The sequence below is a fragment of the Rhincodon typus genome, chromosome 5 (genome assembly GCF_021869965.1).
Source record: "Rhincodon typus isolate 14 chromosome 5, sRhiTyp1.1, whole genome shotgun sequence".
NCBI classification, from domain to species: Eukaryota; Metazoa; Chordata; class Chondrichthyes; order Orectolobiformes; family Rhincodontidae; genus Rhincodon; species Rhincodon typus.
The window spans coordinates 72,086,196-72,111,886 of record NC_063336.1 but is presented as its reverse complement, the minus strand read 5'-3'; the positions used below and the strand labels follow the sequence as shown (position 1 = coordinate 72,111,886).

Here is a 25,691-nt window from a genome sequence, read left to right as displayed (position 1 = left end):
ACAGTTCTGGGCAATAAGGCAGGGTAGGTGACTGAACTGAGAGTGGGGGAACAGTTTGGGTCTAGTGATCATAATTCTGTTAGTTTCAAAATGACTATGGAAAAGGATAAGCCTTCCACAAAAGTTAATGTTTTTAATTGGAGTAAGGCAAATTTTAATGGTATGAGACAAGAACTTTCAAGGTTGATTGCAGTAGACTGTTCACAGGTAAACGGTCTTCCGACAAGTGGGAGGAATTCAAAAGTGTGATGACGCAAGTTCAGAGGCATTTTGTTCCTGTTAGAGTGAACAGTAATTCTGGTAAGACAAAGGAACAATGGATGAGTAAAGATATTGAGATTCTAGTCAAGAATAAAACAGAATCTTATCTTGGATATAGACAACTTGGTTCAATTGAATCTCTTAATCAATATAAAGAGTGTAGGGACATTCTCACGAAAGAAATCAGGAAGGCAAAGACAGGTTATGAGCTAGCATTGGCAGATAAGGTTAAGGATAATCCAAAGAGTGTCTAAATATACATCAAGAGTAAGAAGACAGGGTCCCTTAAGGATCAAGGAAGTCATCATTGTATTGCACCCCAGGAGATGGGAGAGACACAAAATGAATATTTTGCATCAGTTTTTACTGTGGAGAAAGAAATGGAGTCTGCAGAACGTAGAGAAATAAATTTTAATGTTTCAAAAGCAGTTCACATTACAGAAGAGGATGTCCAGGAAGTCTTAAGAGAATATAAAAGTGGATAAACCTCTGGGATCTGATCAAATGTATCCCAGAACATCGTGGGAAGTAAGGGTGGAAATTATGAGACCCCCTGCAGAAATACTTGCATCATCAATATCTACGTGGGAGGTGCCTGATGAGTGGAAGATGGCTAATGTTGTACTTTTGTTTAAAAAAGGTTATAAGGAGAAACCAGGCAACTATGGACCTGTGAGTCTGACTTCAGTTGTGGGTAAATTGTTGGAGGTGATTATAAAAGATACGGTTTATGGACATTTGGAGAGGCAAAAATTGATTAGGGATAGTCAACATGGTTTTGTGTGAGGAAAATCATGCCTCACAAACTTGATTGAGTTTTGAGGTTATCAAAAAGGTTAATAATGGCAGAGCAGTAGACATTGTTTATTTAGATTTTAGTAAAGATCTTGACAAGGTTCCAGATGGTAGACTAATTAGTAAAGTTAGGTCACATGGGATTCAGGGTGAGCTTGCCAATTGGATGCATAATTTGCCCAAAGGCAGGAGCCAAACAGTAGTGGTGGAGGGTTGTTTTTTGGACTGGAGGCCTGTCACCAGCGGTGTTCCACTGGGATCAGTTCTGGGTACTCTTTTGTTTGTCATTTATATAAATGATTTGGATCTCAATATAGAAGGCATGGTTAGTAAGTTTGCAGGCAAGACCAAAATTAGTGGTATAGCAGACAGAAAGCCTTCTTCACTAAAATTACAAAAGGATCTTGACCAAATGGGTCAATGGGCTGAAAAATAGCAGATGGAGCTCAATCTGGATAAATGTGAGGTATTGCATTTTATCACAACAAACAAGGCTAGGGCTTATACAATTAATGGTAGGGCCTTTGGTAGTGTCGTAGAACAGACAGACCTAGGTGTGCAGGCATATAATACTTGGTAGTTTGCATCACATATAGAGAGAGTAGTTAAAAAGACATTTGGCACGTCTGCCTTCATTGCTCAGTCCTTTGAGTATAGGATTTGGGAAGTCATGTTAAGGTTGTACAGGATGTTGGCGAGGTCTCTTCTGGAATACTGTGTCCAGTTCTGGTCGTCCAATTACTATCAAGCTAGAGAGGGTTCAGATGAGATTTACCAGGTTGTTGCGAGGTATAAAAGATTTGAGTTATGAAGAAAAGCTGAATAGGCTGGGACCTTTTTTCACAGCAGCGTAGGAAGTTGAGAAGCCATTTGATAGCAGTTTATAAAATAATGAGATGTATGGATAGAGTTAATGGTAGTTGTCTTTTCCCAAGGATAGAAGATTTCAAGACTAGCACGCACACTTTTAAGGTGAGAGGAGAGATTTAAAACAGACACGAGAAGCAAGTTTTTTTTTAACACAGGGTGGTTCGCACGTGGAATGAACTTCCTCAGGAAGTGGTGGATGTGGGTACAATTACAGCGTTTAAAAGACATTTGGATAGATAAATGAATAGGAAAGGGATGTGGGACAGCAGCAGGCAGGTGGGACTACTTTAGTTTGGGTTTATATTCAGCATGGATTGGTTGGACCGAAGGGTCGGTTTCTAAGCTGTATGGCTCTATGAGAAGTTAATGGGCAAAGTTAAATCATGAGATAGAGGGTAATATACTGGCACTGATTGAGAATTGTTTGACAGATAGGAAAGAGAACATGAATACATGGATCTTTTTCCCTGGTGGCAGGCAGTGGCGGGATACTGCAAGGATTAGCGGTTGGTCTGCAGCTAATCAGAATAGATATAAATGACATGAATGAGGGAATTGAATGCAAAATTTCCAATTGTGCTGATGAAATAAAACTAGGTAGGATTGAGAGTTGTAAGGAGGATGCAAGGAGGTTTCATGGCAAATTAAGTTGGGTGGACAAACATATGGCAGATACAGCCCAATGTAGCTAAATGTGAAATTATAACTTCAGTGTGCAAAACATGAAGGCAGAATATCAGTTAAATGCTGATATATTTGGAAACGTGGATGTACAAAAGAACCTGTAAATCAGTTAATGGAAGTAGGCAGGCAGGTGCAGCAAGCAATTAGGAAGCTAAATGGTATATGTGACTTCGTTGCAAGAGGATTCGCATTCAGAAGTAAAAATATCAGAATGGCTGTCATACAGAGCCCTGGGTGAAGCAACACCTGCAGTATTGTGAACAGTTGTGGTCTCACTACCCAAGAAAGGATATACCTACCATACACAGAAGCAGAAGTTCACTGCACTGATATCAGGGATAGCAAGACCACCTATGAAGAGTGATTGGTTCAACTGCACCTGAATTCACTGGATGTAAGGGAATCTGATTGAAACACATAAAATGTTAATATGGTTGGATAGACTAGATGCAAGGAGGATGTTTCCCCTGGTTGGGAAGTCTAGGACAAGGGATCACAACCTCAGGATACAGGACAGACTGTTAGGACTCAGATGAGGAAAAATTCTTTCACTCAAAGGGAATTTTCTACCACAGAAGGCTGTGGATACCAAGTCATTGAATATATTCAAGAAAGAGATGGGGAAGTTTTGAGATTTTGAAGGCATAAAGGGGAATGGGGAGAAAAGAGGAATATAATGTGAGTTCATCTATTTTGGTAGGGATAATAGGAAAATGGACTATTATTTAAATGGTGAAATATTGCAGCATGCTGCTGTGCACAGGGACCTGGGTGTCCTTGTGCATGAATCTCAAAAGGTTGGTTTGCTGGTGCAGCAAATAATTAAGAAGGCAGATGGAATATTATCCTTCATTGCTACAGGGATGGAGATTAAAAACAGGCAAGTTATGCTGCAGTTATATAGGGTGCTGGTGAGGTCACACCTGGAGTACTGTATAGAGTTTTGGTCTCCTAATTTGAGAAAGGGTGTACAGGCACTGGTGTGTTGCAGAGGCAGTTCACTAGGTTGATTCTGGAATTGAGGGTTGGCTTTTGAGGAGAGATTGAGTAGACTGGAACTATACTTATTGGAATTTAGAAGAATGAAGGGGGAATCTTAGAGAAACATATAAAATTACAAAGGGAATAGATAAGACACGAGCAGGAAGGCTGTCTCCACTGGTGGACGAAACGACAACTATGGGGCAATAGCCTTAAAATAAGGGAGAGCAGTTTTAGGATTGAGTTGAGGAAGAACTTCTTCACCGAAAGGGTTGTGAATCTGTGAATTCCCTGCCCAGTGAAGCAGTTGAGTCAAGCTTGTTGCATGTTTTTATGGCAAAGATAGATTGATTTTTGAACAGAAAAGGAATTAAGGGTATACAGTGAGTGGGCGGGGTCCAAAAAAAAAAAATCAGCCATGATGTTATTGAGTGGCAGAGCAGGTTCAATGGGCCAGATGGCCTACTCCTGCTCCTACTTCTTACGTTCTTAAAGCAGAACTGGTAAGAGTGAACCGACAATTTGGGTTAAGGTAAAGGTCAATCACGGTACTGCAAGCTATTTAAGCAGGGGGACACAAAACAAATGTAGTGGTAGTCGGCGACAGCACAGTCAGGAGATTGATATTTTTCTTTGCAGCCAGAAGTGAGTCCAGTTGGCTGTGTTGTCTGCCCAATGCCAGGGCTCAGGGTATTTGCTTAGGGCTAGAGAAGAACTTGCAGTGAAAGGGGAGGATCCAGTTGTCATGGCCTATGTAGGCAATGATATAAGCAGAACTAGGAAAGAGGTTTTGTACAGCCAGAATGAGGAGCTAGGCACCAAATTAGGAAGCAGAACCTCAGAAGTATTGAAAGGCAAAATTACTATAGTTCCAGAGGACTACAGACTGCTTCCTCATCAGAATGGCAGTTGGTGGTGAATTTAACCTGAGAGTCACCATGCCTCAGGTGAGGGAGGAAGCTGAGTTGGCACGATCTTCATGGTAACCACAGCCAGTATGGGAATTGAACCCATGCTGCTGGCATCACTCTGTATCACAAACCAGTCATTCAATTGTGTTGCAATGACGTACATTTAAGGAAATATTCCAGAAAACTCAGAATAGATACATTCCAATACAAGTCAAAGATAACATTAAATTTGAAAAGACATATAAATATGCAAAGGTAGGTGGCAGGTCAGAAGGTTGGACAAACTATAACAGGGTAAAAAATTACTACAAGATTGATTAATAAGGAGGGAAAGGTTGGACTGTAAGAAAAACTTAGCGAAAAGTATAAAAACAGATAGGAAAAGTTTCTTCAGATATTTGAAAGGAGAGTTAAAGTAAGGATTGGTCCTAAGGAAAATAGGAGTCTGGGGAATTAGCAATAGAATATAAAGTGACAGCAGCAAAATGAATTTCTGAAGAAGGGTCTAGGCCCGAAATGTCAGCCTTCCTGCTCCTCTGATGCTGCTTGGCCTGCTGTGTTCATCCAGCTCTGCACCTGGTTATGTCAGATATTTTGTATCAGTCTTCATTAGAGAGGATACAAATAACATCGCAGAAATAGCTGTAGTTCAGGAATTGACAGGGAGGGAGGAACTCAAGAAAATTATCATCAGGGAAGCAGTATAGAGCAAATTGTTGGAATTGCATGTTCACAAGTCCCTAGGTCCTAATGGATTTCATTCTAAGATCTTAAAAGAAGTAGTTAGTGAGTTAGTTGCATTGGTTTTAATTTCAGGGCAGGTTCCTTCAGATTGGAAAATAGCTCCGTAAGTCCTTTACTCAAAAAGGGCAGAAAGCAGAAGACTACACATCAAATAGCTTACCATCTGACATAGGGAAACTGATAGAAGATATTATTAAAGATGTTATAACAGGGCGTTTGGATAAATTCAAGGTAATCAGATAGAGGCAACGTAGTTTTCTCAAAAGGAAATCACTTTTAACTAATTTATTAGAGTTCTTAGAGGAAGTGGTAGAAACAAGTACAGTTACAACATTTAAAAGACATTTGGACAGGTACATGGATAGCAAAGGTGTACAAAGATACAGGCCAAACACAGGCAAGTGGGACTAGCTTTGTTTAGGAAACTTGGTCAGCATGGATGAGTTGGACTGAACGGTCTGCTTCCAAGCTGTATGGCTTGAATGACTATAGCACTGAGGATCAGCCATAATCATACTGAATGGCAAAGATGACTCAAAGGGCCAAAAACCTACTCCTATTCCTAGTTTATACATTTCTCTGACTCCTTCAATTATAGATCAAAGTTTTGACATTCATGCTTTTAACGGCCACTCAATGCTGATCATACTATACAAAGTTCTTAAAAAATAATTTCTGAATTCTAAAATGTGAAAATATACAGTAAAATAAAGTTGCCTTAAACCAGGATCAATAGAATTCTGTAACTTCATTGACTTGTTGAAGCTAAAAAAAATTGTGGATCAAGTATAATTTAGATGCAGATCAAGAACAAATAGCAGGGTTGACAAATAGCACTGCAATTCTCTAATAGTTTTAAATTTCAACAACCTGAACCACGTCCAAATTCCCTGCAAGCTCTGGGCAGAGATTAGTCAGAACCCGAATTCTCTGACAACACCTGAATTTATCAGCCAACTCCAACATAAATCCACTGCATTTCACAGACTGGAGTTGAACTGGACACCAAATCAGGAAAAGATGGACTAAGCAAAGCAGGAAAAGTTTACCTGTAAATCAGAAAAACTGATAAAGTATGAAATGCGATCGAGAAAGGGCAACAGCTCTAAAGCTAATGGTAGAATGGTAGATACAAACAGAAGGCTAGAATTCAGGATATTAAAAATGACAGCGGCAGGGGTAGGGTAGAAAAGGCTATGTTTGTAAGAAAAAAAAATTAACATGTTAAATTTCTGTATGGGAAGCCAGAGAAGACCAGTGAGATGAGCAGGTGCGATTTAATGCGACAGGAAAGAGCAAAGTTTTAAACAAGTTAAGGATCACAGTCAGAGGTGACTGGACGCCAGCAAAGAAGATACTGAAATAAGAAAGTCTAAAAGCGGCACAGTGGCTCAGTGGTTAGCACTGCTGCCTCACGATGCCAGGGACCCGAGTGTGATTCAACCCTCAGGCGAATATCTATGTGGAGCTTCCCAGTGTCTGCATGGGTTTCCACCAGGTGCTCCCATTTCCTCCCCCAGTCCAAAGATGTGCATGTTAGGCGAGTTGGCCATGCTAAATTGTCCGTAGTGTTCAGGGATGTGTAGATTAGGTGGGTTAGCCATGAGAAGTGTAGGGTTACACTGTAGGATGCAATGGATTCTGTTGTTACGGCCTTCCACAGTAGTAGTATTACAATAGGAATCAAAACTGGTAACACTGCAGTAGTGAAAGTCAACAATTTCGCTGACAGAAAGGATGGAAGATTTGCCATTCAGTTGTGGATTAAAAAGGGTGTCAATGTTCTGCCCAGTTTGTTCAGCCCAAGAGAGCAGCCCAGAAGCAGGTCAGTGGCAAGGAAGTGGAGATTAGTGTTGGTGCAGCCTTGATAGGCTAAAGGGCCTGTTCCTGTCTTCCTGATGTTGAATAGGTGATTCAGCAGTCTGATGACATGAGGATAATCAGCTGATTGAGGGGCTGTAGTAGAAGAGATAAATTTGAGGGTCACGATCAAACATGGAAGCTAATCCAAAGCCTATGAATGACATTGCAGAGGAGCAGCATATAATTGAAGAAGGGATGGCTATCCAGGATGAATTTCTTTGCAGATTCCTATGAGGATGCAGGAACAATGGGAGGAATCAATGCTGTAAGTGCACGGACTATGTTCAGGAAATCGTACTCAAATCAGAATGTTTAGGAACATTGAGGTAATTTATATAGTGAACAAGAACCACCGTAGGTTGTGGGCAGAAGCAAGTACAATAGCAACGTTTAAAAAAGCATCTTCACAGATGCTTGAAAAGGTAGGCAATAGAGGGATACAGAATAAGGGGAGGCAACGGCCTAGTGGTATTATTGCTGGACTGTTAATCCAGAGACCCAGCTAATATTCTGGGGTCCTGAGTTCAAATCCAACCATGGAAGATGGTGGAATTTGAATTCAATAAAAATCTGGAATTGAGAGACTAATTATGACTATGAAACCATTATCAACTGTCAGAAAAATCGATCTGGTTCACTAATGTCCTTTAGCGAAGGGAACTGCGATCCTTACCTGGTCTGGCTTACATGTGTATCCAGACCCACAGCAATGTAGCTGACTCTTAACTACTTCTGGGCAATTAGGAATGGGCAATAAATGCTGGCCTAGTCAGTGACACCCTCATTCCATGAATGAATAAAAGAAAAAGCTTTTTAGTTTAGAAAAGGCATCATGTGTCCGCACTAGCTTGGTGAGCCAAACGGCCCACTCCCGTGCTGTATTAAATCAATTCTAAGGGGACTTGATAATATATTTTACTGTAACAATGAGAAAAGTCTTCATTGGATTACACTTAGAGTCACAGAGATACAGCACAGAAACAGGCCCTTGGGTCCAACCAATCCATGTCAAATATAATCTCAAACTGAACTAGTCCCACCTGCCTGCTCCTGGCCCAAATCCCTCCAAACCTTTTGTATTCATGTACTTATCTAAGAGTCTTTTAAACGTTGTAAATGTGCCCACATCCACCACTTTCTCAGGAAGTTCACTTCACACACAATTCACCCTCTGTGTAAAAAAATTTGCCCCTCTGTTTTTTAAACCTCTCTCCTCTCATCTTAAAAATATGCTCCCTAGTCTTGAAATCCTCAATCCTAGGGAAAAGACAACTACCATTAACACTATGTATATACCCCCCTCACGATTTTATAAACCTCCATAAAAGTCACTTCCCAACCTCCTACACTCCGGTGAAAGAAGTCTCGGCCTATCCAGCCTCTCCTTATAACTCAAACCTTCCACACTTGGCAACATCCTGGTAAATCTCTTCTGAACCCTCTATAGCTTACTAATATCTTCCTATAACAAGACCACCAGAACTGGACACAGTACTTCAGAAAAGGTCTCACGAATGTCCCTTACAATCTCAACATGACTTCTTAACTCCTATACTCAAAAGTACTGAGCAATGAAGGCAAGTGTACCAAATGCATATTTAACCAGCCTGTCTATGTGTGACACAAACTTCAAAGAATTATGTACCTGAACCCATAGCTCACTCTGTTCTACAACACTACCGAAGGTCCCACCCATAACTGTATAAATCCTGCCTGTTTGTTGTACCAAAATGAAATGCCTCGCATTTATCCAAATTAAACTTCATCTGCCATTTGTCAGCCCATTTGCCCATTTCTGTGGAACACCTTGGTTCTATTTTGTGTATTAAAGATGACATAAATTTGTTGCTTTAAATGCTTAAAGCAGTCGTTATGAAATTGGATACAATACCAAATTACCTAGACTGGGAAGGTCTAGGAGGATTTAGTACTGACAAACCTTGAATGGTCTTTTTGCACTCTTGTGTTTTTTTTTACCTTAATGGAAATTTCCTTCACCAAATGTCTGTTATTTGGGTCTTCATAAGGAAGATTGTTCACGTCTGTCCCATCTATGACCAGCTTTCCCAGCAATGTGCCTTTTTCTCGAATCTTCTTTGTTAGGCTTCTGGTATCCACACCTAATCGGTTTTAAGAGTATAATATTACTTCACAAAACATCTTAAGGAGACTGTGTGTTGGCTAGAAGGCATTTGTAATTGATTCTAAGAAAGTAATGCCAAAGTCAATACTTTCAATTAATGAATATGTATTTTGAATGAGTATTTTATTTATTTTTTAAAAAGTTCTACAAAAATAAAAATCAGCTAATAAATGCAACAACCAGTTTGTCAAATAAATTATTTTGTTATTTCAATCTTCTGAAATAAATATAGATGTAGGTAGCTTGTCAGTGTAATGAAACGAAGATTCATGTTCCAATTACTTTTCCCTACCCTCAGCATAAAATTCACTTGTATAGCTCGGTCACTCAAACACAAAATGTTAACATTGAGCTGTATTTAAGACAGAACAACAGATCAACTTGGCCTTAGCAACGTTATGAGAAGAAAATGAGTTGCAGACAATGTAGAATTATTTAGCCACTAAAAGCCCTGCCTATATTCTCTTTTAAAACAAGCAACTTATCTGAAGGCTCAGGAGATAAAGACTGTACAAGGTTGAACAGAAATAGGGCAAGTCGAAGATTTAATTTGATTATAGAAACAGTATAGGAGCATGAAACAAAGTACCACCTTACGTAATAGGTAATAAGTGTTGGAAGCCAGCTGATTTAGAAACACGACTGCTCGAGTTCAACGATTGAGAACTGGACAGCAGACAATGTTAATCAAGTAATAAATTTGTCAAAGCTACATCAGCAATGGTTACCAGAACAAAAAAGGTCTCTGATTTGATCTGTAAACATCAATTTTATCGGATGTAGCCATGCAAAATGTGAATGAATCAACATACAACAATCTACTTTAGGGTTTTTCTGGTGCACTGATGGTAATCCTAACTCCAGGTCAGAAGGTCTGGATTCAAGTCTCACCTGCCACACAGTTGTCAACTCTCAACAGATTGATTAAAAAGACGAAAAACTACTTAGCTACAAAAGACTCACTGGTAATTTGCTACTGACCTCAAAAGTTAATCTGACTGTTTCATAAAAGTTGTGAAGAATTGTTGGATGTATCAATATGCATTAAAAAAGTGCAAAGCAGGTCACAATATTCCATGTTGTACCTGTATTGGAGGCATGTAGTGCAGCGAATAAAATCTGCAATCCAACTGGAGCAATGTGTAAATTCCTGCTGACCAGAATTTTTATATTTGAAATACAAACATACAGAACAAAGGTCCTTCAGGCAAAGATTACTGCCATTCTTACACAACAGGCGTAATGTGACTCCAGACTCTCACCAATGTGTTGCTTCTTTACTGTTATCTGACATGGCCAAACAAGCTAGCATGCCTCTATGAAGTCTAAACAAAGGAATGAAATTATACAGATCATTCAACATCAATCTAGGCACCACAAAAAGACGAGGAAAATAGATCTGTCAAACTCAAAATCCTCCTTACCAAAATCGGGAGTGGTTTTTGCACAATTGAATAAAGCAACAACCTTACAGCATATTCACAGAATTACAGCTTACAAACAATATCACAGAAACCATCATCATCATCCCCAATTCTGTTCTGTCCCACCTGCAGACCAGACATACCAAAGGTGATGACACAGTAGGATTCAATCAGACAAGAATTGCTTACAGACTCTATGAAATTGCGTAGCATCAGGTCAAATGTGGACAAGGAAACCTCCTGATTACCACCTACTGTATCACCCCCAGTCCCTGATCACAAATGTGGCTGGCCATGTCAGTACTGATTGGAGTGACCACCACAGAGCCATTGTGGAGACAAAGTCCCATCTTAACATGATAGAGAGTATCGTCAATGTCATGTGGCACTACTATTGTGCTAAGTGGTTCAGGACAGATGTAGAACAGATCTAGTAACTCAAAACTAGGCATCCATGAACCTCTGTTGTCCATCAGCAGTAGCACAATTCTATTTCATCACAGTATGGACCCTATAGCCTGGCATAACTTCTACCTTATAAAAATACCAGCAACGTGGAAAATCAACCCTGGTTAAATAAAAATGAAGGAGGGCATGCTAGGAACAGCATCAGGCATACCCAAAAATGAAGTGTTAAACTGGTAAAGTCTGACCTGCCAGTGGGGTAGGACAGACTTAGGGACAGTGATGATGGTTTCTACAATACCGCAAACACAGCATGCCAACAGCAGAAGTAGTCTGTAAAAGATAGGGCTAAGCAATCCCACAACCAACAGATCAGATCTAAGTTCTACAGTCCTGCCACGTCCAGTGGTAGACAAGTAAACCATTAACAGGAGGAGGAGGCTTCATTAATATCCCCATCCTCAATGTTGGGGGAACACAATACTTCAGTGCAACAAACAATGCTGAAACATCTGTAAGCATCTTCAGACCAAAGTCTGAGTCATTGACCCAACTTTGCTGCTTCCCAAGGTTCCCAGGTTTACAGATATTAGTCTTCAGCCAATTTAATTCACTTTATATGATATCAAGAAATGGCTGAGGACACTGGACATTACAGCAGCAAGAGCCCTGAAAACGTTCCAGCAATAATACTGAAGACTTGAGCTCCAAAATATGCTGCATTCCGAGCTAAACTATTCCAGTGCAATGACAACACTGGCATCTATCCCATAATTAGGGAAATTGAGGAAAATTGTCCCTATATGTCCTAAACACAAAAGGAAAGGACAAATCCAACTCAGCCAATCACCACCCTAATCAGTCTACGCGCAAACATCAGCCAACTGTACTTAACAGTGCTATCAACCAGCATTTGCAAAGCGATAACCCACTCTGACATTCAGTTTGAATTCTGCCAAGGTCACTCTACTCCTGACTTCATTATAGCTTTGCTTGGACAGAAGAGCTGAACTCCGGAGGAATTTTGAAAACCAACTGCCCTCAACATCAAGATATCATTTGACAGGGCTTTGCATCAAGGAGCACTAGCAAAACAAAATGGGATCAATCATCTCAGCTCCAGGACAGGAGTTCCCTAAGGTTGTATTCTAGGCCCAACCGCCTTCAGCTGCTTCACCAATAACCTTCTCTCCATCGTAAGACTGGATGTGGGGGATGTTTGCCAATAATTACAACATCCCTGAGATTACCACTGACAAGAAAATGAACTGGGCAATCTAGAAAACATTGTGGCTACAGGCAGGTCAGAGGCTAGGAATACGCCACAAACATATACTCTCTTCACTATCGACACACAGTAGCAGCAGTGTGTACCATCTCCCATCAGAAATGCACCAAAGCTCCTTAGACGGATCCTTCTAACCTATGATCATTTCCAACTAATAGAACAAAGGCAGCAGATACATGGGAACACCACAGTCACCAAAAGTTCCCCTTAAAGCCACTCAGCACCCTAACTTGGAAATAAAATCAGTTTCTTCATAGCACCTGTGTCAAAAGCTTGGAACTTCCCTCATACTTAGACCATGGCGTCCTTACACCTCAACCAGTGCAGCTGTTCAAACATTCTCCACGGCAATTAGGCCAATAAAATCCACGTCTTAACATACAGACAAAAGAAAATGAAATGAATACCTAAGCCCTAATGTTAAGTAGTTTTTCATCCTATTATCCAATTTTCTAACTAGCTATCAGTATTAGATCCACATCTTGCATATCTGTGCAATGTTGTTTTTGTGGTCAACCCCCAACAAAATTCCCTTGCCTGACTCACTATGGAAGCATTACATCATTGGCTTCATTTCTTGAATTCATGCCTCAGCTTTGGTTTGGCCCCGCTGGCTTCCAGTCATGGCCAAATTGCTTACCGCAGCTACCTCTGTCTGTAACTCGAGTCAGGCTCGCCAAGAGCCATGGTTGGTACAAGGTATCTATTTAAAACATTCTTAATTCTTTCATATGACATTGCTCCCAATATCTTTCTGCTCTCCCATCTTTCAGATTGGCTTATGCTGACAACCTCTTTTTGTATTGAGGTAGTTTGGCTCCCTTATGAGAGCTTTCCACTTTTGGCCTGCTCTGTCCATGAAAGCAGGTTTCTCTGTCCAGTTTAATCCACCTTTTCTAATTCACCCACCCATTGAAACAGTTCATTACTGCCATGTATCTTCTCTACTCATATCCACCTCGCCCTTCCTGACTCAAGTACACCATATTATTTTCTTAACCTGTGACCAAAGCCAGAAAAGTTGACCAAAATGATCTTAAAATTTACAAATTCCAAGATGGATAACTTCTTACCCTCTAATGCCGGAATTCCTTGTTCTTTCAACCACTGGTCTAATGAGCGAATTGAGCTCCAGTGACTTGGATGCTGTGAATTTTCACCAATCACTAATGCTGCAGCGTGAATTTTGGAAGATTCAAACCACTAAAATAGTATAAAGTATGAAAATTAAACTAGAATGGCTCGCCAGTGGCGGATAAAATGTAAAGAGAAATCTAAATCTTCCAAGAAACGAGTTCTAGCACAAAATACAGTAAGTGCTGAAAATCTAATAGAAAATGCTGAAAGAATACCCAACAGGGCCAGCATCTGTGGAGATAAACAATATTAATGTTTCACCAATAACCTTTCATCAGAACAATCTAGTATCCATTTAGAAAAAACAAAATGCTATACAATATAATATATATTTTGTACAAATGCTACCATTTGAGTCTTAAATATTGGTATCTTTGAAATAACTGCGGCACGGTATTTCCTAATTAAGCAGATTTGTAATTTTGTATAAGTAGCATGATATATATCAGGGTAACATATGGACAAGTTATGGTCATTTGTAGCTGCTGTTATTATAGAAGCAGGTCATGGTTATTAATTACAGGATACTCAGGTAAATTGCTTACCACAGGTGCTCGTTGCAGCCCCCACCCCATCTCTGAAGTTTAGTAATTATTGAAATGTTGCCATTCTGGAAATTTTGTTAAAGATTTTACGATTGGTGAGTCTTCTCTGGTTTAAGCTACTCATTGAAACAAATATTATTCATTATCATCTAATATTCACTTTCTATTATGGGTAAAATTTATAGCTAACTTAATTTGTATGTTATTTGGAATTTTAGCTTGTGATTCTGGATTCTAATGAAATTCAGCGAGGATTTTGTTTTTTAATTTGTGAGGTAGATGTTTTATGGTTAGTCTTGCAACAGGTTTGAATTTGCATAAAGTGTGAAACAGTCCAATCTTTTCTGCTGATAATGTTTTGCTGAAATAATTATCTTCCCTCTGGAATAACTTCATGGAGGCTGGTACCCCACCACCAAGTCACCCTTGATTTACACGTGTGTAGTACTTGACACTGTTTCGGCTTCCTCAGAGCTGGCTCTCAGCATGGACAAAACCTCTGACACTCCTGTGTATATTTGTCAACCAGGGCTCCCTGACTGGACCAGGTTAACAGCCGAATCAGGGAACTTGTATTCTACAAAGTTCACCTGGCTGACCTCTGCAAACCACCATACCCTGTAAGCTTATAGTATGATGCTTCAGTTAATGGGAAGGAAGCGAGTGAATTTAAAGCAGCAACGCCCTCGCAGAATGGATGACATAATAGTTTAATTAAGAAGCTATTGTGCTGTTTGTCTTCTTTGAGAGCTTGGTTTTCTTTTTCATTATATCTTTGGTCTGTGATCACTGTTTTGTGCTCACAGGTGATCTCAACGAGAGAGTAGAGAAAATAATTTGTTCAGCCCAGATAATAAGTCAAAGACTCGTAGCATTGCTGTGCAAACGGAGAACCACGTTTCCAGCTTCCTTCAGGGATCTCTCTCAACAATGGATGGATTAAAATTAGTCAAGTTAATGTGAAGCTCTCCAGTAGCCACTGCACATTGCTAAAAATAATTAGGTTGATGTGACAATAGTTTGCCTCTGCTCCACAAAAGTAGACTAAAATGTAGAAAATGCTTCAACCTGGTTGGTCCCATTGTTATAGGATGGTCATTGTATGTTTCCGCATTAAAGTGATCATTATATGTGCACAGTACTTGACACTGTTTCGGCTTCCTCAGAGCTGGCTCTCAGCATGAACAAACCTCTGACACTCCTGTGTATATCTATCAACCAGGGACATTGTGGCAAGCTAGGAAAGAAATTGCAGTGTCCGTAGCAGAGATATTTGCATGATCAACACAGAGGAGGTCCAAAAGGAAAGCCAATGTTGTTCCTTTGTTTAAGAAGTGTGGCAAGGATAATCCAGATAATTACAGGCCGGTGAACCTTGCGTCTGAGGTAGGAAAATTATTGGAGAGGATTCTTCGAGATGTGATTTACTCCCACTTGGAAATAAGTGGGCATATTAGCGAGAGGCAACATAGTTTTGTTAAGGGGAGGTCATGTCTCACTAACTTGGTTGAGTTTTTTGAGGAAGTGACAAAGATGATCGATGAGGGTAGGGCAGTGGATGTTGTCTACACAGACTTCAGCAAGGCCTTTGACAGGTTGGCAGGCTGATACAGAAGGTAAAGTCGTATGGGGTCAGAGGTGAGCTTGCAAGATGTATAAAAAACTGGCTCGGTCATTGAAGACAGAGGGTATCAGTGGAACGGTGTGTTTCTGAATGGAGGGCTGTGACTAGTGGCATTCCTCAAGGATCAGTTTTGGTATGTTTGCTACTTATAAATGATTTGGAGGAGAATGTAACTGGTCTGATTAGTAAGTTTGAGGATGACACAAAGGTTGGTGGGATTGCAGATAGCGATGAGGACCGTCAAAGGGTACAGCAGGATATAGATCGGTTGGTGACTTGGGCAAAGAGATTGCAGATGGAGTTTAATCTGGAAAAATGTGAGGTAATGCATGTTGGAAGGTCTAATCCAGATGAAAAATATACAGTAAATGGCAGAACCCTTAAGAGTACTGATAGGCAGAGGGATCTGGGTGTACAGGTACACGTCACTGAAAGTGGCAACACGGGTGGAGAAGGTAGTTAACAAGGCATACTACATGCTTGCCTTCATTGGCTAGGGCATTGAGTTTAAAAATTGGCAGGTAATGTTGCAGCTTTATAGAGCCTTACTTAGGCTGCGTTTGGAATACTGTGTTCAATTCTGGTCACCACACTACCAAAAGGATGTGGTGGCTTTGGAGAGGGTACAGAAAAGATTTTCCTGGATGTTGCCTTGTATGGAGGGCATTAGTTACAAGGAGAGGTTGGGAAAAACTTGGGTTGTTCTCACTGGAACGACGGAGGTTGAGGGGTGACCTGATAGAGGTCTGCAAGATTATGAAGGGCATGGACAGAGTGGACAGTCAGAAGCTTTTTCCCAGGATGGAAGAGTCAGTTACTAGGGGGCATAGGTTTAAGGTGCGAGGGGCAAGGTTTAAAGGTGATGTATGAGGCAAGTTTTTTTTCCACAGAGGGTGATCGGTCCCTGGAACTCGCTGCCAGGGGAGGTAGTGGAAGCAGATACAATAATGACTTTTAAAGGGCGTCTTGATAAATACATTACTAGAATGGGAATAGAGGGATACAGTCCCCAGAAGGGTAGGGGGTTTTAGTTGCGACGGGCAACATGTCGGTGTAGACTTGGAGGGCTGAAGGGCCTGTTCCTGCGCTTTAATTTTCTTGGTTCAATAGCTGCAGGTGAGTTGCTGAAAGACTAGAGGGTGGTTAATGTTGCGCCATTATTTCAGAAAGGTTGCAAGGAAAAGCCAGGGAACTACAGACCAGTGAGCTTAAAAGAAGCGTGGGTAAGCTGTTGGAGGGGATTCTGAGAGGCAGAAATGTACATGCATTTGGAAAGGCAAGGACTGATTACTTATAGTCAGCATGGCTTTGTGCATGGGAAATCTTATTTCATAAATATGATTAAGTTTTTTTGAAGAGTTGACCAAGAAGATAGATGAAAACAGAGCAGATTTGGAGGAGAATATAGAAAGCATGGTTAGCAAGTTTACGGATGACACCAAAATTGGTGGTTACAGTGGACAGTGAAGAAGGTTATCTAAGAGTGCAACAGCATGTTGATCAACTGGGTCAATGGACCAAGGAATGGCAGATGGAGTTTAAAGCAGTTAAATGCAAAGTGTTGCATTTTGGTAAGATAAACTAGGACAGGACTTACACAATTAATGGTAGGATCCCAGGGAGCAAGTTGAACAGAGATAGAGGGGTGCGGGAACATAGTTCCTTGAAAGTGGTGTCACAGGTACACAGGGTGGTGAAGGCGGTGTTTGGAATACTTGTCTTCATCAGTCAGAGCATTGAGTATAGGAGTTGGGGCATCATGTTTCAACTGGACCAGATATTGGCATGGCCAGATACACCTTAGAGCACAATTCTGGTCTCCATACTATAGGAAGCCTGTTGTTATACTAGAAAGGGTGCAAAAAAAATTTACAAAGAGGTTACTGATACTAGAGGGTTTGAGTTATAAGGAGAGGCTAGAGTTTTTTTTTGCTGGAGGGTGACCTTGTAGAGGTTTATAAAATCATGAGAGGCATAGATAAGAAGAACAGCCAAGGTCTTTTCCCCCAGGGTAGGGGAGTACAAACCTAGAGGCCATAGGTTTAAGATGAGAGGAAAAAGATTTAAAAGGGACCTGAGGGGCAACTATTTCCACACACAGGGTGGTGCATATATGGAATGGGCTGGCAGAGGACATGGTAGAAGCGGGTACAAACATTTAAGAGAAACTTGGACAAGTAGATGGATATGAAAGGTTTAAAGGGATATGGGCCAAACACAGGCAAATGCGACTAGTTCAGTTTAGGATATCTGGTCGAGTTGAGCCAAAGGGCCTGTTGCAACACTGCATGCTCTATGACTCTAACCTTTATTCATTTAATGCAAACAGCTCCAATGCAGAGAAATTTCCTTCTGTTCAAGACTATCATTAGAACATTAACAGCAAGCTTTTCTTTAACCAATCAATGAGAATTAAAAGGGATTGTCTTATTTTTTTTCTACTGACATCAATAAAATGGTGGGCTGAGAGTAGCATGGAACTTGCAGCTGCTCCTGAGATGCATGCTTATTTCTAGATTTTTTAGGGTTATTACATTTCAGTAGTACAAGATTTTCTCGATTCATTTTTGGTTCTTTTAGTCAACAATGCGAAAAACCCCTGAAAACAAGTGTGATTTTATTTCAAACGGAGTACTGTTAACAGACCTTTTAGAGAGGCCTACACAGACAGCTTTTTTAACTCTAAAATTATATGCATAGAAGACAGTTGTTTTTGAACATTGCTAAGTAATTTTATTTTAAAAATCACACAGGAGAGTTTTTTTTAAATTATAGAGAATTTTTTTAAATCATGGAGGAAAGGGTATTTTTTAAAGCAGTGTTGTGTTTATGAAGCCTTTGGAGAGGCCTACACATGCACGGCTCTAGAGTGAGTTTTTTTTAAATATCAGAAGTTTTAAAGCTGTCTTCTGGACCACTTAAGCAGGAATCTTTTTTTTTTTTTCTAAATTCAATTGTTCAGCTAAGTAGTTGATTTTATTTACGATTTACATGTTTGATCTTTTTTATTTCTTATTTTTTGTCCGCTTGATATTAACTCTTTGGGTAAGGGAAAATAATTTACTTTATATGTAAGGTGCTATTGTAAGCTATTCCTTTTTAGGCTTAATGTCATTGCAGGCACGCAAAAGACAGTTAGATGGCTAGGAGATTGAGAGAAATGATTACACAGCAGGATCAGTCAGATAGATGGGTGACTGAGGAAATGTAAGAAAGTAGTTCAGAAGTCTCCTGTAGCTATTTCTCTCCAAACCAGACACTCAGCTTTGGGTACTGTGGAAAAGGATAGTCTGTCAGAGGAAAATAGAACAGACAGTTAGAACCTGGGCACTAACAATGTATCTTATGTTAAAAAAAACTTAAAAGAATAACTGTTACAGGAGACTGCTGTCAAGGTCATAGACAGGAGCTTCTGCAGCAGTCAGCGGGAATCTAGATAATATGTTGCTTTCCTAGCGCCAGGAGTAAGAAGTCTCAAAACATTTAAAGCATATTGTTAAAGGGGACAGTGAGAAACTGGAAGTTATTGTATATATTTGTACAGGCTTTGCAGAATGAATGTTAAGAAGTTAGGTAGAAGATTAAAAAACCTCAAAAGTAGAAATCCCTGGTTTACTCCCGGCGCCAAGCTTGAATGAAGGAAAGAAAATAAGGACAAAGGAGATAAATCAACGACTGAAGAGGTGGTCTAATGTTCAGGGAGTCAGGTTCTTGGATCACTGGGATCTCTTCTGGGTCAGAAAAGACCTGTCCAAAAAGGATGGGTTTTACCTGTGCTGGAAAGGGACCAACATCCTAGCAGGAAGATTTGCTAATTCTATTAAGGAAGACTATAAACTATTAAGGGGTGGTGGTTGTGGTGGTGGTGGAGGGAGCCTTAGTAGCAGAGTAAATATAAAGACAGACGATGATGGTATTGAATCTGAAAAGAACAAATTAATCAGAAAAGACAGACAACAGCAAATCAGAGAACCAACTGAAGAATTAAATCACATTTATTTCAATGCAAGGGGTCTTACAGGTAAAGCTGATGATCTCAAGGCATATTTAGGAACAGGGGATTGGAACATCATAGCTACTTCAGAAACTTGGCTGAGGGATGCACAGGACTTGTAGCTCAGTGTTCCGGTTTCAGATGCCATTGGAAGGATAGAAAGGCAAAAAAGGAGTGGGAGTGGTGTTTTTGATTAAGGAAAACATTACTGTTATAACTAGAGAAGATATTTCTGAATAATCATCCTGTGAACACATATGGATTGAAATTAGAAATAAAAAAGGAATGATCACCTTAATGAGATCATATAGACGTCCAATAGTCAGAGGGAAATTGAGGAACAAATCTGTCTAGAGATCTCAAATATATGTAAAAATAATAAGGTTGTAATAGTAGGTGATTTTAAATTTTCCAAACGTTGACTGAAACTACTATAGTGTTAAACATCTGCATGGTGAAGAATTTGTTAAATGTGTTCAAGAAAATTCTCTTTGTCAACATGGAAAATTCCTACTAGAGTAGGAGCAAAACTTGACCTTCTCTTGGGTAATAAGACAGAACAAGTGACTGAAGTGATAGTCCATGAACATTTGGGTCTAGTGATCATAATTCTATTCACTAAAAATTGTTATGGAAAAGGATTAGCCTTCCAAAAAGATTGAAGTTTTTAATTTGTGTAAGGCAAATTTTAATGGTATGAGACAAGAACGTTCAAAAGTTGATTGGTTGGAGACTGCTCGCAGATAAAGGAACACCTGATAAATGGGAGGCTTTCAAAAATATGATAATGAGCGTTCAGAGGCATTATTTTCCTGTTAGAGTGAAAGGTGAGGCTGGTAGGATTAGAGAACAATGGATGAATGCAGATATTGCAGTCCGAGTCAAGAATAAATAAAAATCATATGTTAGATATAGACAATTGGGTTCAAATGAACCTCTTGAACTGTTTAAAGAGTGTCGGGGCATTTTTAAAAGGATATCAGGAAAGCAAAGAGAGGATGAACTATCCTTGGCAAATAGGGTCAAGGACAATCCAGAGATTCTACAAGTACATTATGATGAAGAGAACAACTAGAGAGGGAGTAGGGCCCTTTAAAGATTGAAAAGGTCATCTCTGTGTTGAGTCTCAAGAGATGGGAGAGATATCAAATGAATATTTCATGTCAGTTTTTACTATGGAGAAAGAAATGAGGCTAGAGAACTCAGGGAAATAAATACTGATGTTTTAAAAACAGTTTACATTATAGAAGAGGAAGTCCTGGAGGTCTTACAAAATATAAAAAGGTGGATAAATCTCTGGAACCTAACCTATAGCATCCCAGGATGTTATGGGAAGTTAGGGAGGAAATTGCAATGCCCCTTGCACAAATATTTCAAATATTTGTATTATCTAGAAATATGGGTGAGGCACCAGACAACTGGGAAAGTGGCTAATGTTGTGCCTTTGTTTAAGAAGGAATGCAAGAGAAGCCTGGGAACCACAGACCTGTGAGTCTGACTTTGGTGGTGACCAGATTGTTGTAAGTGATTCTGAAAGATAGGAGTCAGATGCATTTAGAGAGGCAAGGAATGATTAGAGATAATCAGCATGGTTTTGTGCAAGGGAAATCGTATCTCACAAACCTGAATGAGTTTTTTGAACAAGTAACCAAGAAGATTGATAAGGGCAGAGCTGTAGGTATTGTTTACTTGGACTTTAGTAAAGCCTTTGACAAGGTTCTGCATGGTAGACTGATTAGCAATTTAGACCACATGGGATCCCGGGTGAGCTTGCCAACTCCATACAAAACTTGCTTAACAGCAAGAGACCAAGTGATAGTGGAGGATTGTTTTTCAGACTTGAGACCTGTGATCAGCGGTGTCTTATATACAAATGATTTAGATGAGAATATAGAACTCATGATTATTAAGTTTGCAGATGATACCAAATTTGGTGGTATAGTAGACAGTGAGGAAGGTTATCTAAGATTACAAAACGAGATCTTGATCAATTGGGTCAATGGGCTGAACAGTGGCAGATGGAGTTCAATTTGGATAAATGCAAGGTATTGCATTTTGGTAAAACAAATAAAGGCAGGACTTATACAATTAAAAGCAGGACCTTGGTAGTGTTGTAGAACAGAGAGACCTGGGGTTCAGGCACCTAATTCTTTGAAGGTTGCATCACATATCGATAGGGTGGTTAAAAGGGTGTTTAGCACACCTGCCTTCATTGCTCAAACCTTTGAATATAGGAGTTGAGATGTTGGCGAAGCCTCTTTTGGAGTACTGTGTCCAGTTCTGGTCGCCTGTTATAGGAAGGATATTATTAAGCTAGAGAGGGTTCAGAGAAGATTTACCAAGATGTTGCTGGGAATGGAGAGTTTGAGTTACAAAGAAGGGCTGGGTAGGCTGGGACTTTTTTTTAAACTGGAGTGTAGAAGGTAGAGGGGTGACTTTATAGACGTTTATAAAATCATGAGAGGTATAAATAAGGTCAACAGCAAGTGTCTTTTCCCTAGGATGGGGGATTTCAAGACTAGGGGGCACAGTTTTTTTAAAAAAAGACACGGGACAATTTTGTTTCTTAAAAGCACAGAGTAGTTCATGTGTGGAATGAACTTCCAGAGGAAGTGGTGGATGAGGGTATAGTTATAACGTTTAAAAGGTATTTAGCTAAGTATATGAATAAGAAATGTTTGGAGGGATATGGGCCAGGAGCAGGTAGGGGGGACTGGTTTAGTTTGGGATTATGGTTGGCATGGACTGGTTGGACCCAAGAGTCTATTTCCGTGATGTGTGATTCTATGATTCTATAACTACCACTTATCTGTGTATTGGTAATAATGAAGACCTTTAAAATACACTTTCAACTTATGATGATAGCTGCATGCAAGATTTACAGGGAAATAATACAGTATCAAATTTTAAATTCACCATCAATTTTAGCCAAACATCTTGACCCACTCTCCCCCCAAAAATAAATCCTGAGGTGTCACAATACCCTGGAGGTCCAGACCCCACAGCTTGAGGAGGCATTCCCTTTAATTTTTAGGAGCTTGAAAGGTGATCATATTTAAACATATGCACTTGTTAAGGAGAAGGCAGGTACTAGGACGAAGCTTTCTCTGGCTGGATAGTCTTACACTGGAGGGGACCATCAGAGCCTCAGACTAAGAAGCTGACCAGTTAGTTCAGAGAAAAGGAAAAATTCATTCAAAGTGTTCCGAATTTTTGGAATTCTGTACCCAAGAGATAGTCAAATTGAGACAGAAATAGTTAAGTTTTGGATGCAAAGGATTTGGGAATTGAGTGGGAAATTGGCATTGATGTAGAAGCTCAAGCATAATCTTACCAATTTGTGAAGTAGGATCAAAAGGGTCAAATGGCCTACTTCTGTTACTCTTTTATTTTATGTTTCTGTTTTTTCTAAATGAGGAGAAAGAATATATCTCAAGCACACATTTATTATTAACAATAAACACTGTTTCCTACATTATAAACATTACTTTTACCTACATTACAACTGAAGTGGCTAAAAATACTTAATTGGGTACTTTGCGACATTCAAGATGAGGGTTTTTATTTTCTTTGAAAGTACAATTATTTGATTTCAGACAAAGCAGACAATTTAATGCGAGACAAATGCTATTTATAACTAAATAATTTACTGAGAATTGACCCAGAATAAACCTGATTACATATATTTAAAGGAGACTGCACAATTTTATATTTGTTGTCGGCGAGCTCAAGCATTATTAGCATATACAATAACTTATTAGATGCTATTTACCTTGCTGAGTCCATGTTCATCCTCTTCATCCTTTGGTACGCCATAGTTGCCGATTAATGGATAGGTAAGGACAAGTATTTGGCAATAATATGACGGATCAGTCAAGGCCTCTGGGTAACCAACCATTCCAGTCTGGAAAACTGAAAGGAATATTCATTGCAGAAGCCGCATATATTGACAACTGTATATCCACGAACAACAAAACGCAATAGCTTTTCTTCAGGCATTATAATTTAAAGAAAACTTTGCCTTCAAGTAAACTACTGCTTTCAGGCTTTGCTCCAATTCTTCCTTTAATTTGTACAGTTACCCTTCAAGTTCTAACCAAATTGATCGGTGAAAATTTCCTAGGGCAACTTGAGTTTTCACTTCTTGCAAGTAAAAAAGGGTTAAACGTATCATCTGTACCGAATAAAGTAACAAAGATGAAAATATACCAGCTGAGGTACAACCATCTCCCTTCCTAACAGTTTGGCGATACAATAAAACATCACCTCTAATTGCCATGTGTCAAATATCAACACTTCTTATTCTTTTTGATCTTGCAAACTTTATTTAATGAAGAATCATCTAAATCACTTCAAATGAAACTTAAGTATGTTGCTTTTGTAAAAACATCTAAAATGACCCTCTACCTCCATTTATTCACCATTTTTAGATTTAGACAATTATCCAGTTACTATAACCTCTAAACTAAGCAAGTCCCCAGTGCTGTTCACACTGAAGTTTCAAATCTGCAAAGGTAGAAGAACTTTGGTTGTCCCTTATCTACATTGCATGTATGGTAACAAAATTTAGACCCTTTTAAAACAATTTTAGCACATTGAAAATAATTTGTTCCTCTTCCTTGAGAGACAAAGTCGAATAAAATATACTTTGTTAATATTCAATCCACAGAGTATTCACAATATTTAAGGTAAACAGTGAACTGTTTATTTTGAGCATTCCTTCTAGTTGAACTCTTAAGAAATAAGCATGGGACAGGTTGGTTAAACTCTTTAGCCAAACAAAGAAAAACAGAAAATACTAGAGATACCAGCAACAGCATTTGTGGAGAGGAACAGAGTTAATGTTTTAGGACAATTAGCATTTTCCAGTGGAGATAAAAAGGTCAAGATGTAATCATTTTTAAAACTAGAAGAGGGGCAACATCTCACTCTGTTTGTAAATGATCGTGTGTTCAGCACAGCATTTCCCTTTTAGATTCCTTCCTCCACCTTTCAAGTACCATTGCAAACTGCATTCAATTAACTACACAACTACACATTAAATTATAAACAGGAATTCCAATGAATCAAACTTTTCATTTGGTAACATGGGGGTTGGGGGCCAACAGGACTTAGAGATAAGAATACAGCTGAGTTTATTGCAAATAAATGGGCATTGGGAATTGACATGACTATGCCTCATCAGCATAAGATCAATGTACAGCACCTCACTAGTTGGAACCCACCCTACTCAAAATAGATCTCAACATACTTCATTTGTTTCATTCAAGATAATGGAACATTCCCTCAATATAATTTCTAAACTGTTAAGACTGTGTGTCCAACAATTAGTACCGGATAGGGACAGATTTTTTCCAATCAAATATTGGCAAGACCAAAGCCACTGCTTTCAGTTCCACCGTAATCTCCATTCTCTCGTCAATGACTTCATTCCTCTGCCTTGCAACTGTTCGAGACTGATCCAGACTGCTCCAATTACATACCTGCACTATCACAAATTGATTATTTCATTGCAGCCAACTTGATCCTCTGTTCTGGTGCTCAATCACATCCAGTCCTGTTCACCAATCACTCATGCATTTGCTTCCTACAAAAGCTCACAGTCAAGCAATATCTCGATTTTACAATTCTCATTCCTTATTTTCTAATGCCCTCCTGACCGCACCCTTCCCCCGCTGTGAAATCTTCTCCAGGCCCACAACCCTCACAGATACTGGCTCTCCTCCAATTCTGGCCTTTTGAACATCCATAACTTTAATGGCTAAGCCTTCAGTAGCAAAGACCCTTCAGGTGAATAGCCAAGGTCTTTTCTCCAGGGTAGGCGAGTCCAAAATCAGACGGCATATGTTTAAAGTAAGAGCAGAAAGATTTAAAATAGACACTAAGGGGCAACTTTTTCACGCAGAGGGTGGTGCGTGTATGGTAAGAGCTGCCAGAGGAAGTGATGGAGGCTAGCACAATTGCAACATTTGAAAGGCATCTGGATGGGTATATGAATTGGAAGCTTTTAGAATGCTTGCAA

At 39.6% G+C, this 25,691-nt stretch overlaps 1 protein-coding gene across 1 annotated transcript in view; it reads right to left on the bottom strand.

Moving 5' to 3' along the window:
- The window catches only part of cad (carbamoyl-phosphate synthetase 2, aspartate transcarbamylase, and dihydroorotase), a 121,271-nt gene that overhangs the window by 76,188 nt on the left and 19,392 nt on the right, over nucleotides 1-25,691 (bottom strand). Inside the window, exons 2-4 of the mRNA XM_048597065.1 lie at nucleotides 23,442-23,581; nucleotides 13,443-13,572; nucleotides 9,087-9,229 (exon numbers count right to left, since the gene is read on the bottom strand). Of these exons, the coding sequence (XP_048453022.1) occupies nucleotides 9,087-9,229; nucleotides 13,443-13,572; nucleotides 23,442-23,581 (413 nt within the window). The remainder of the gene's footprint in view (nucleotides 1-9,086; nucleotides 9,230-13,442; nucleotides 13,573-23,441; nucleotides 23,582-25,691) is intronic.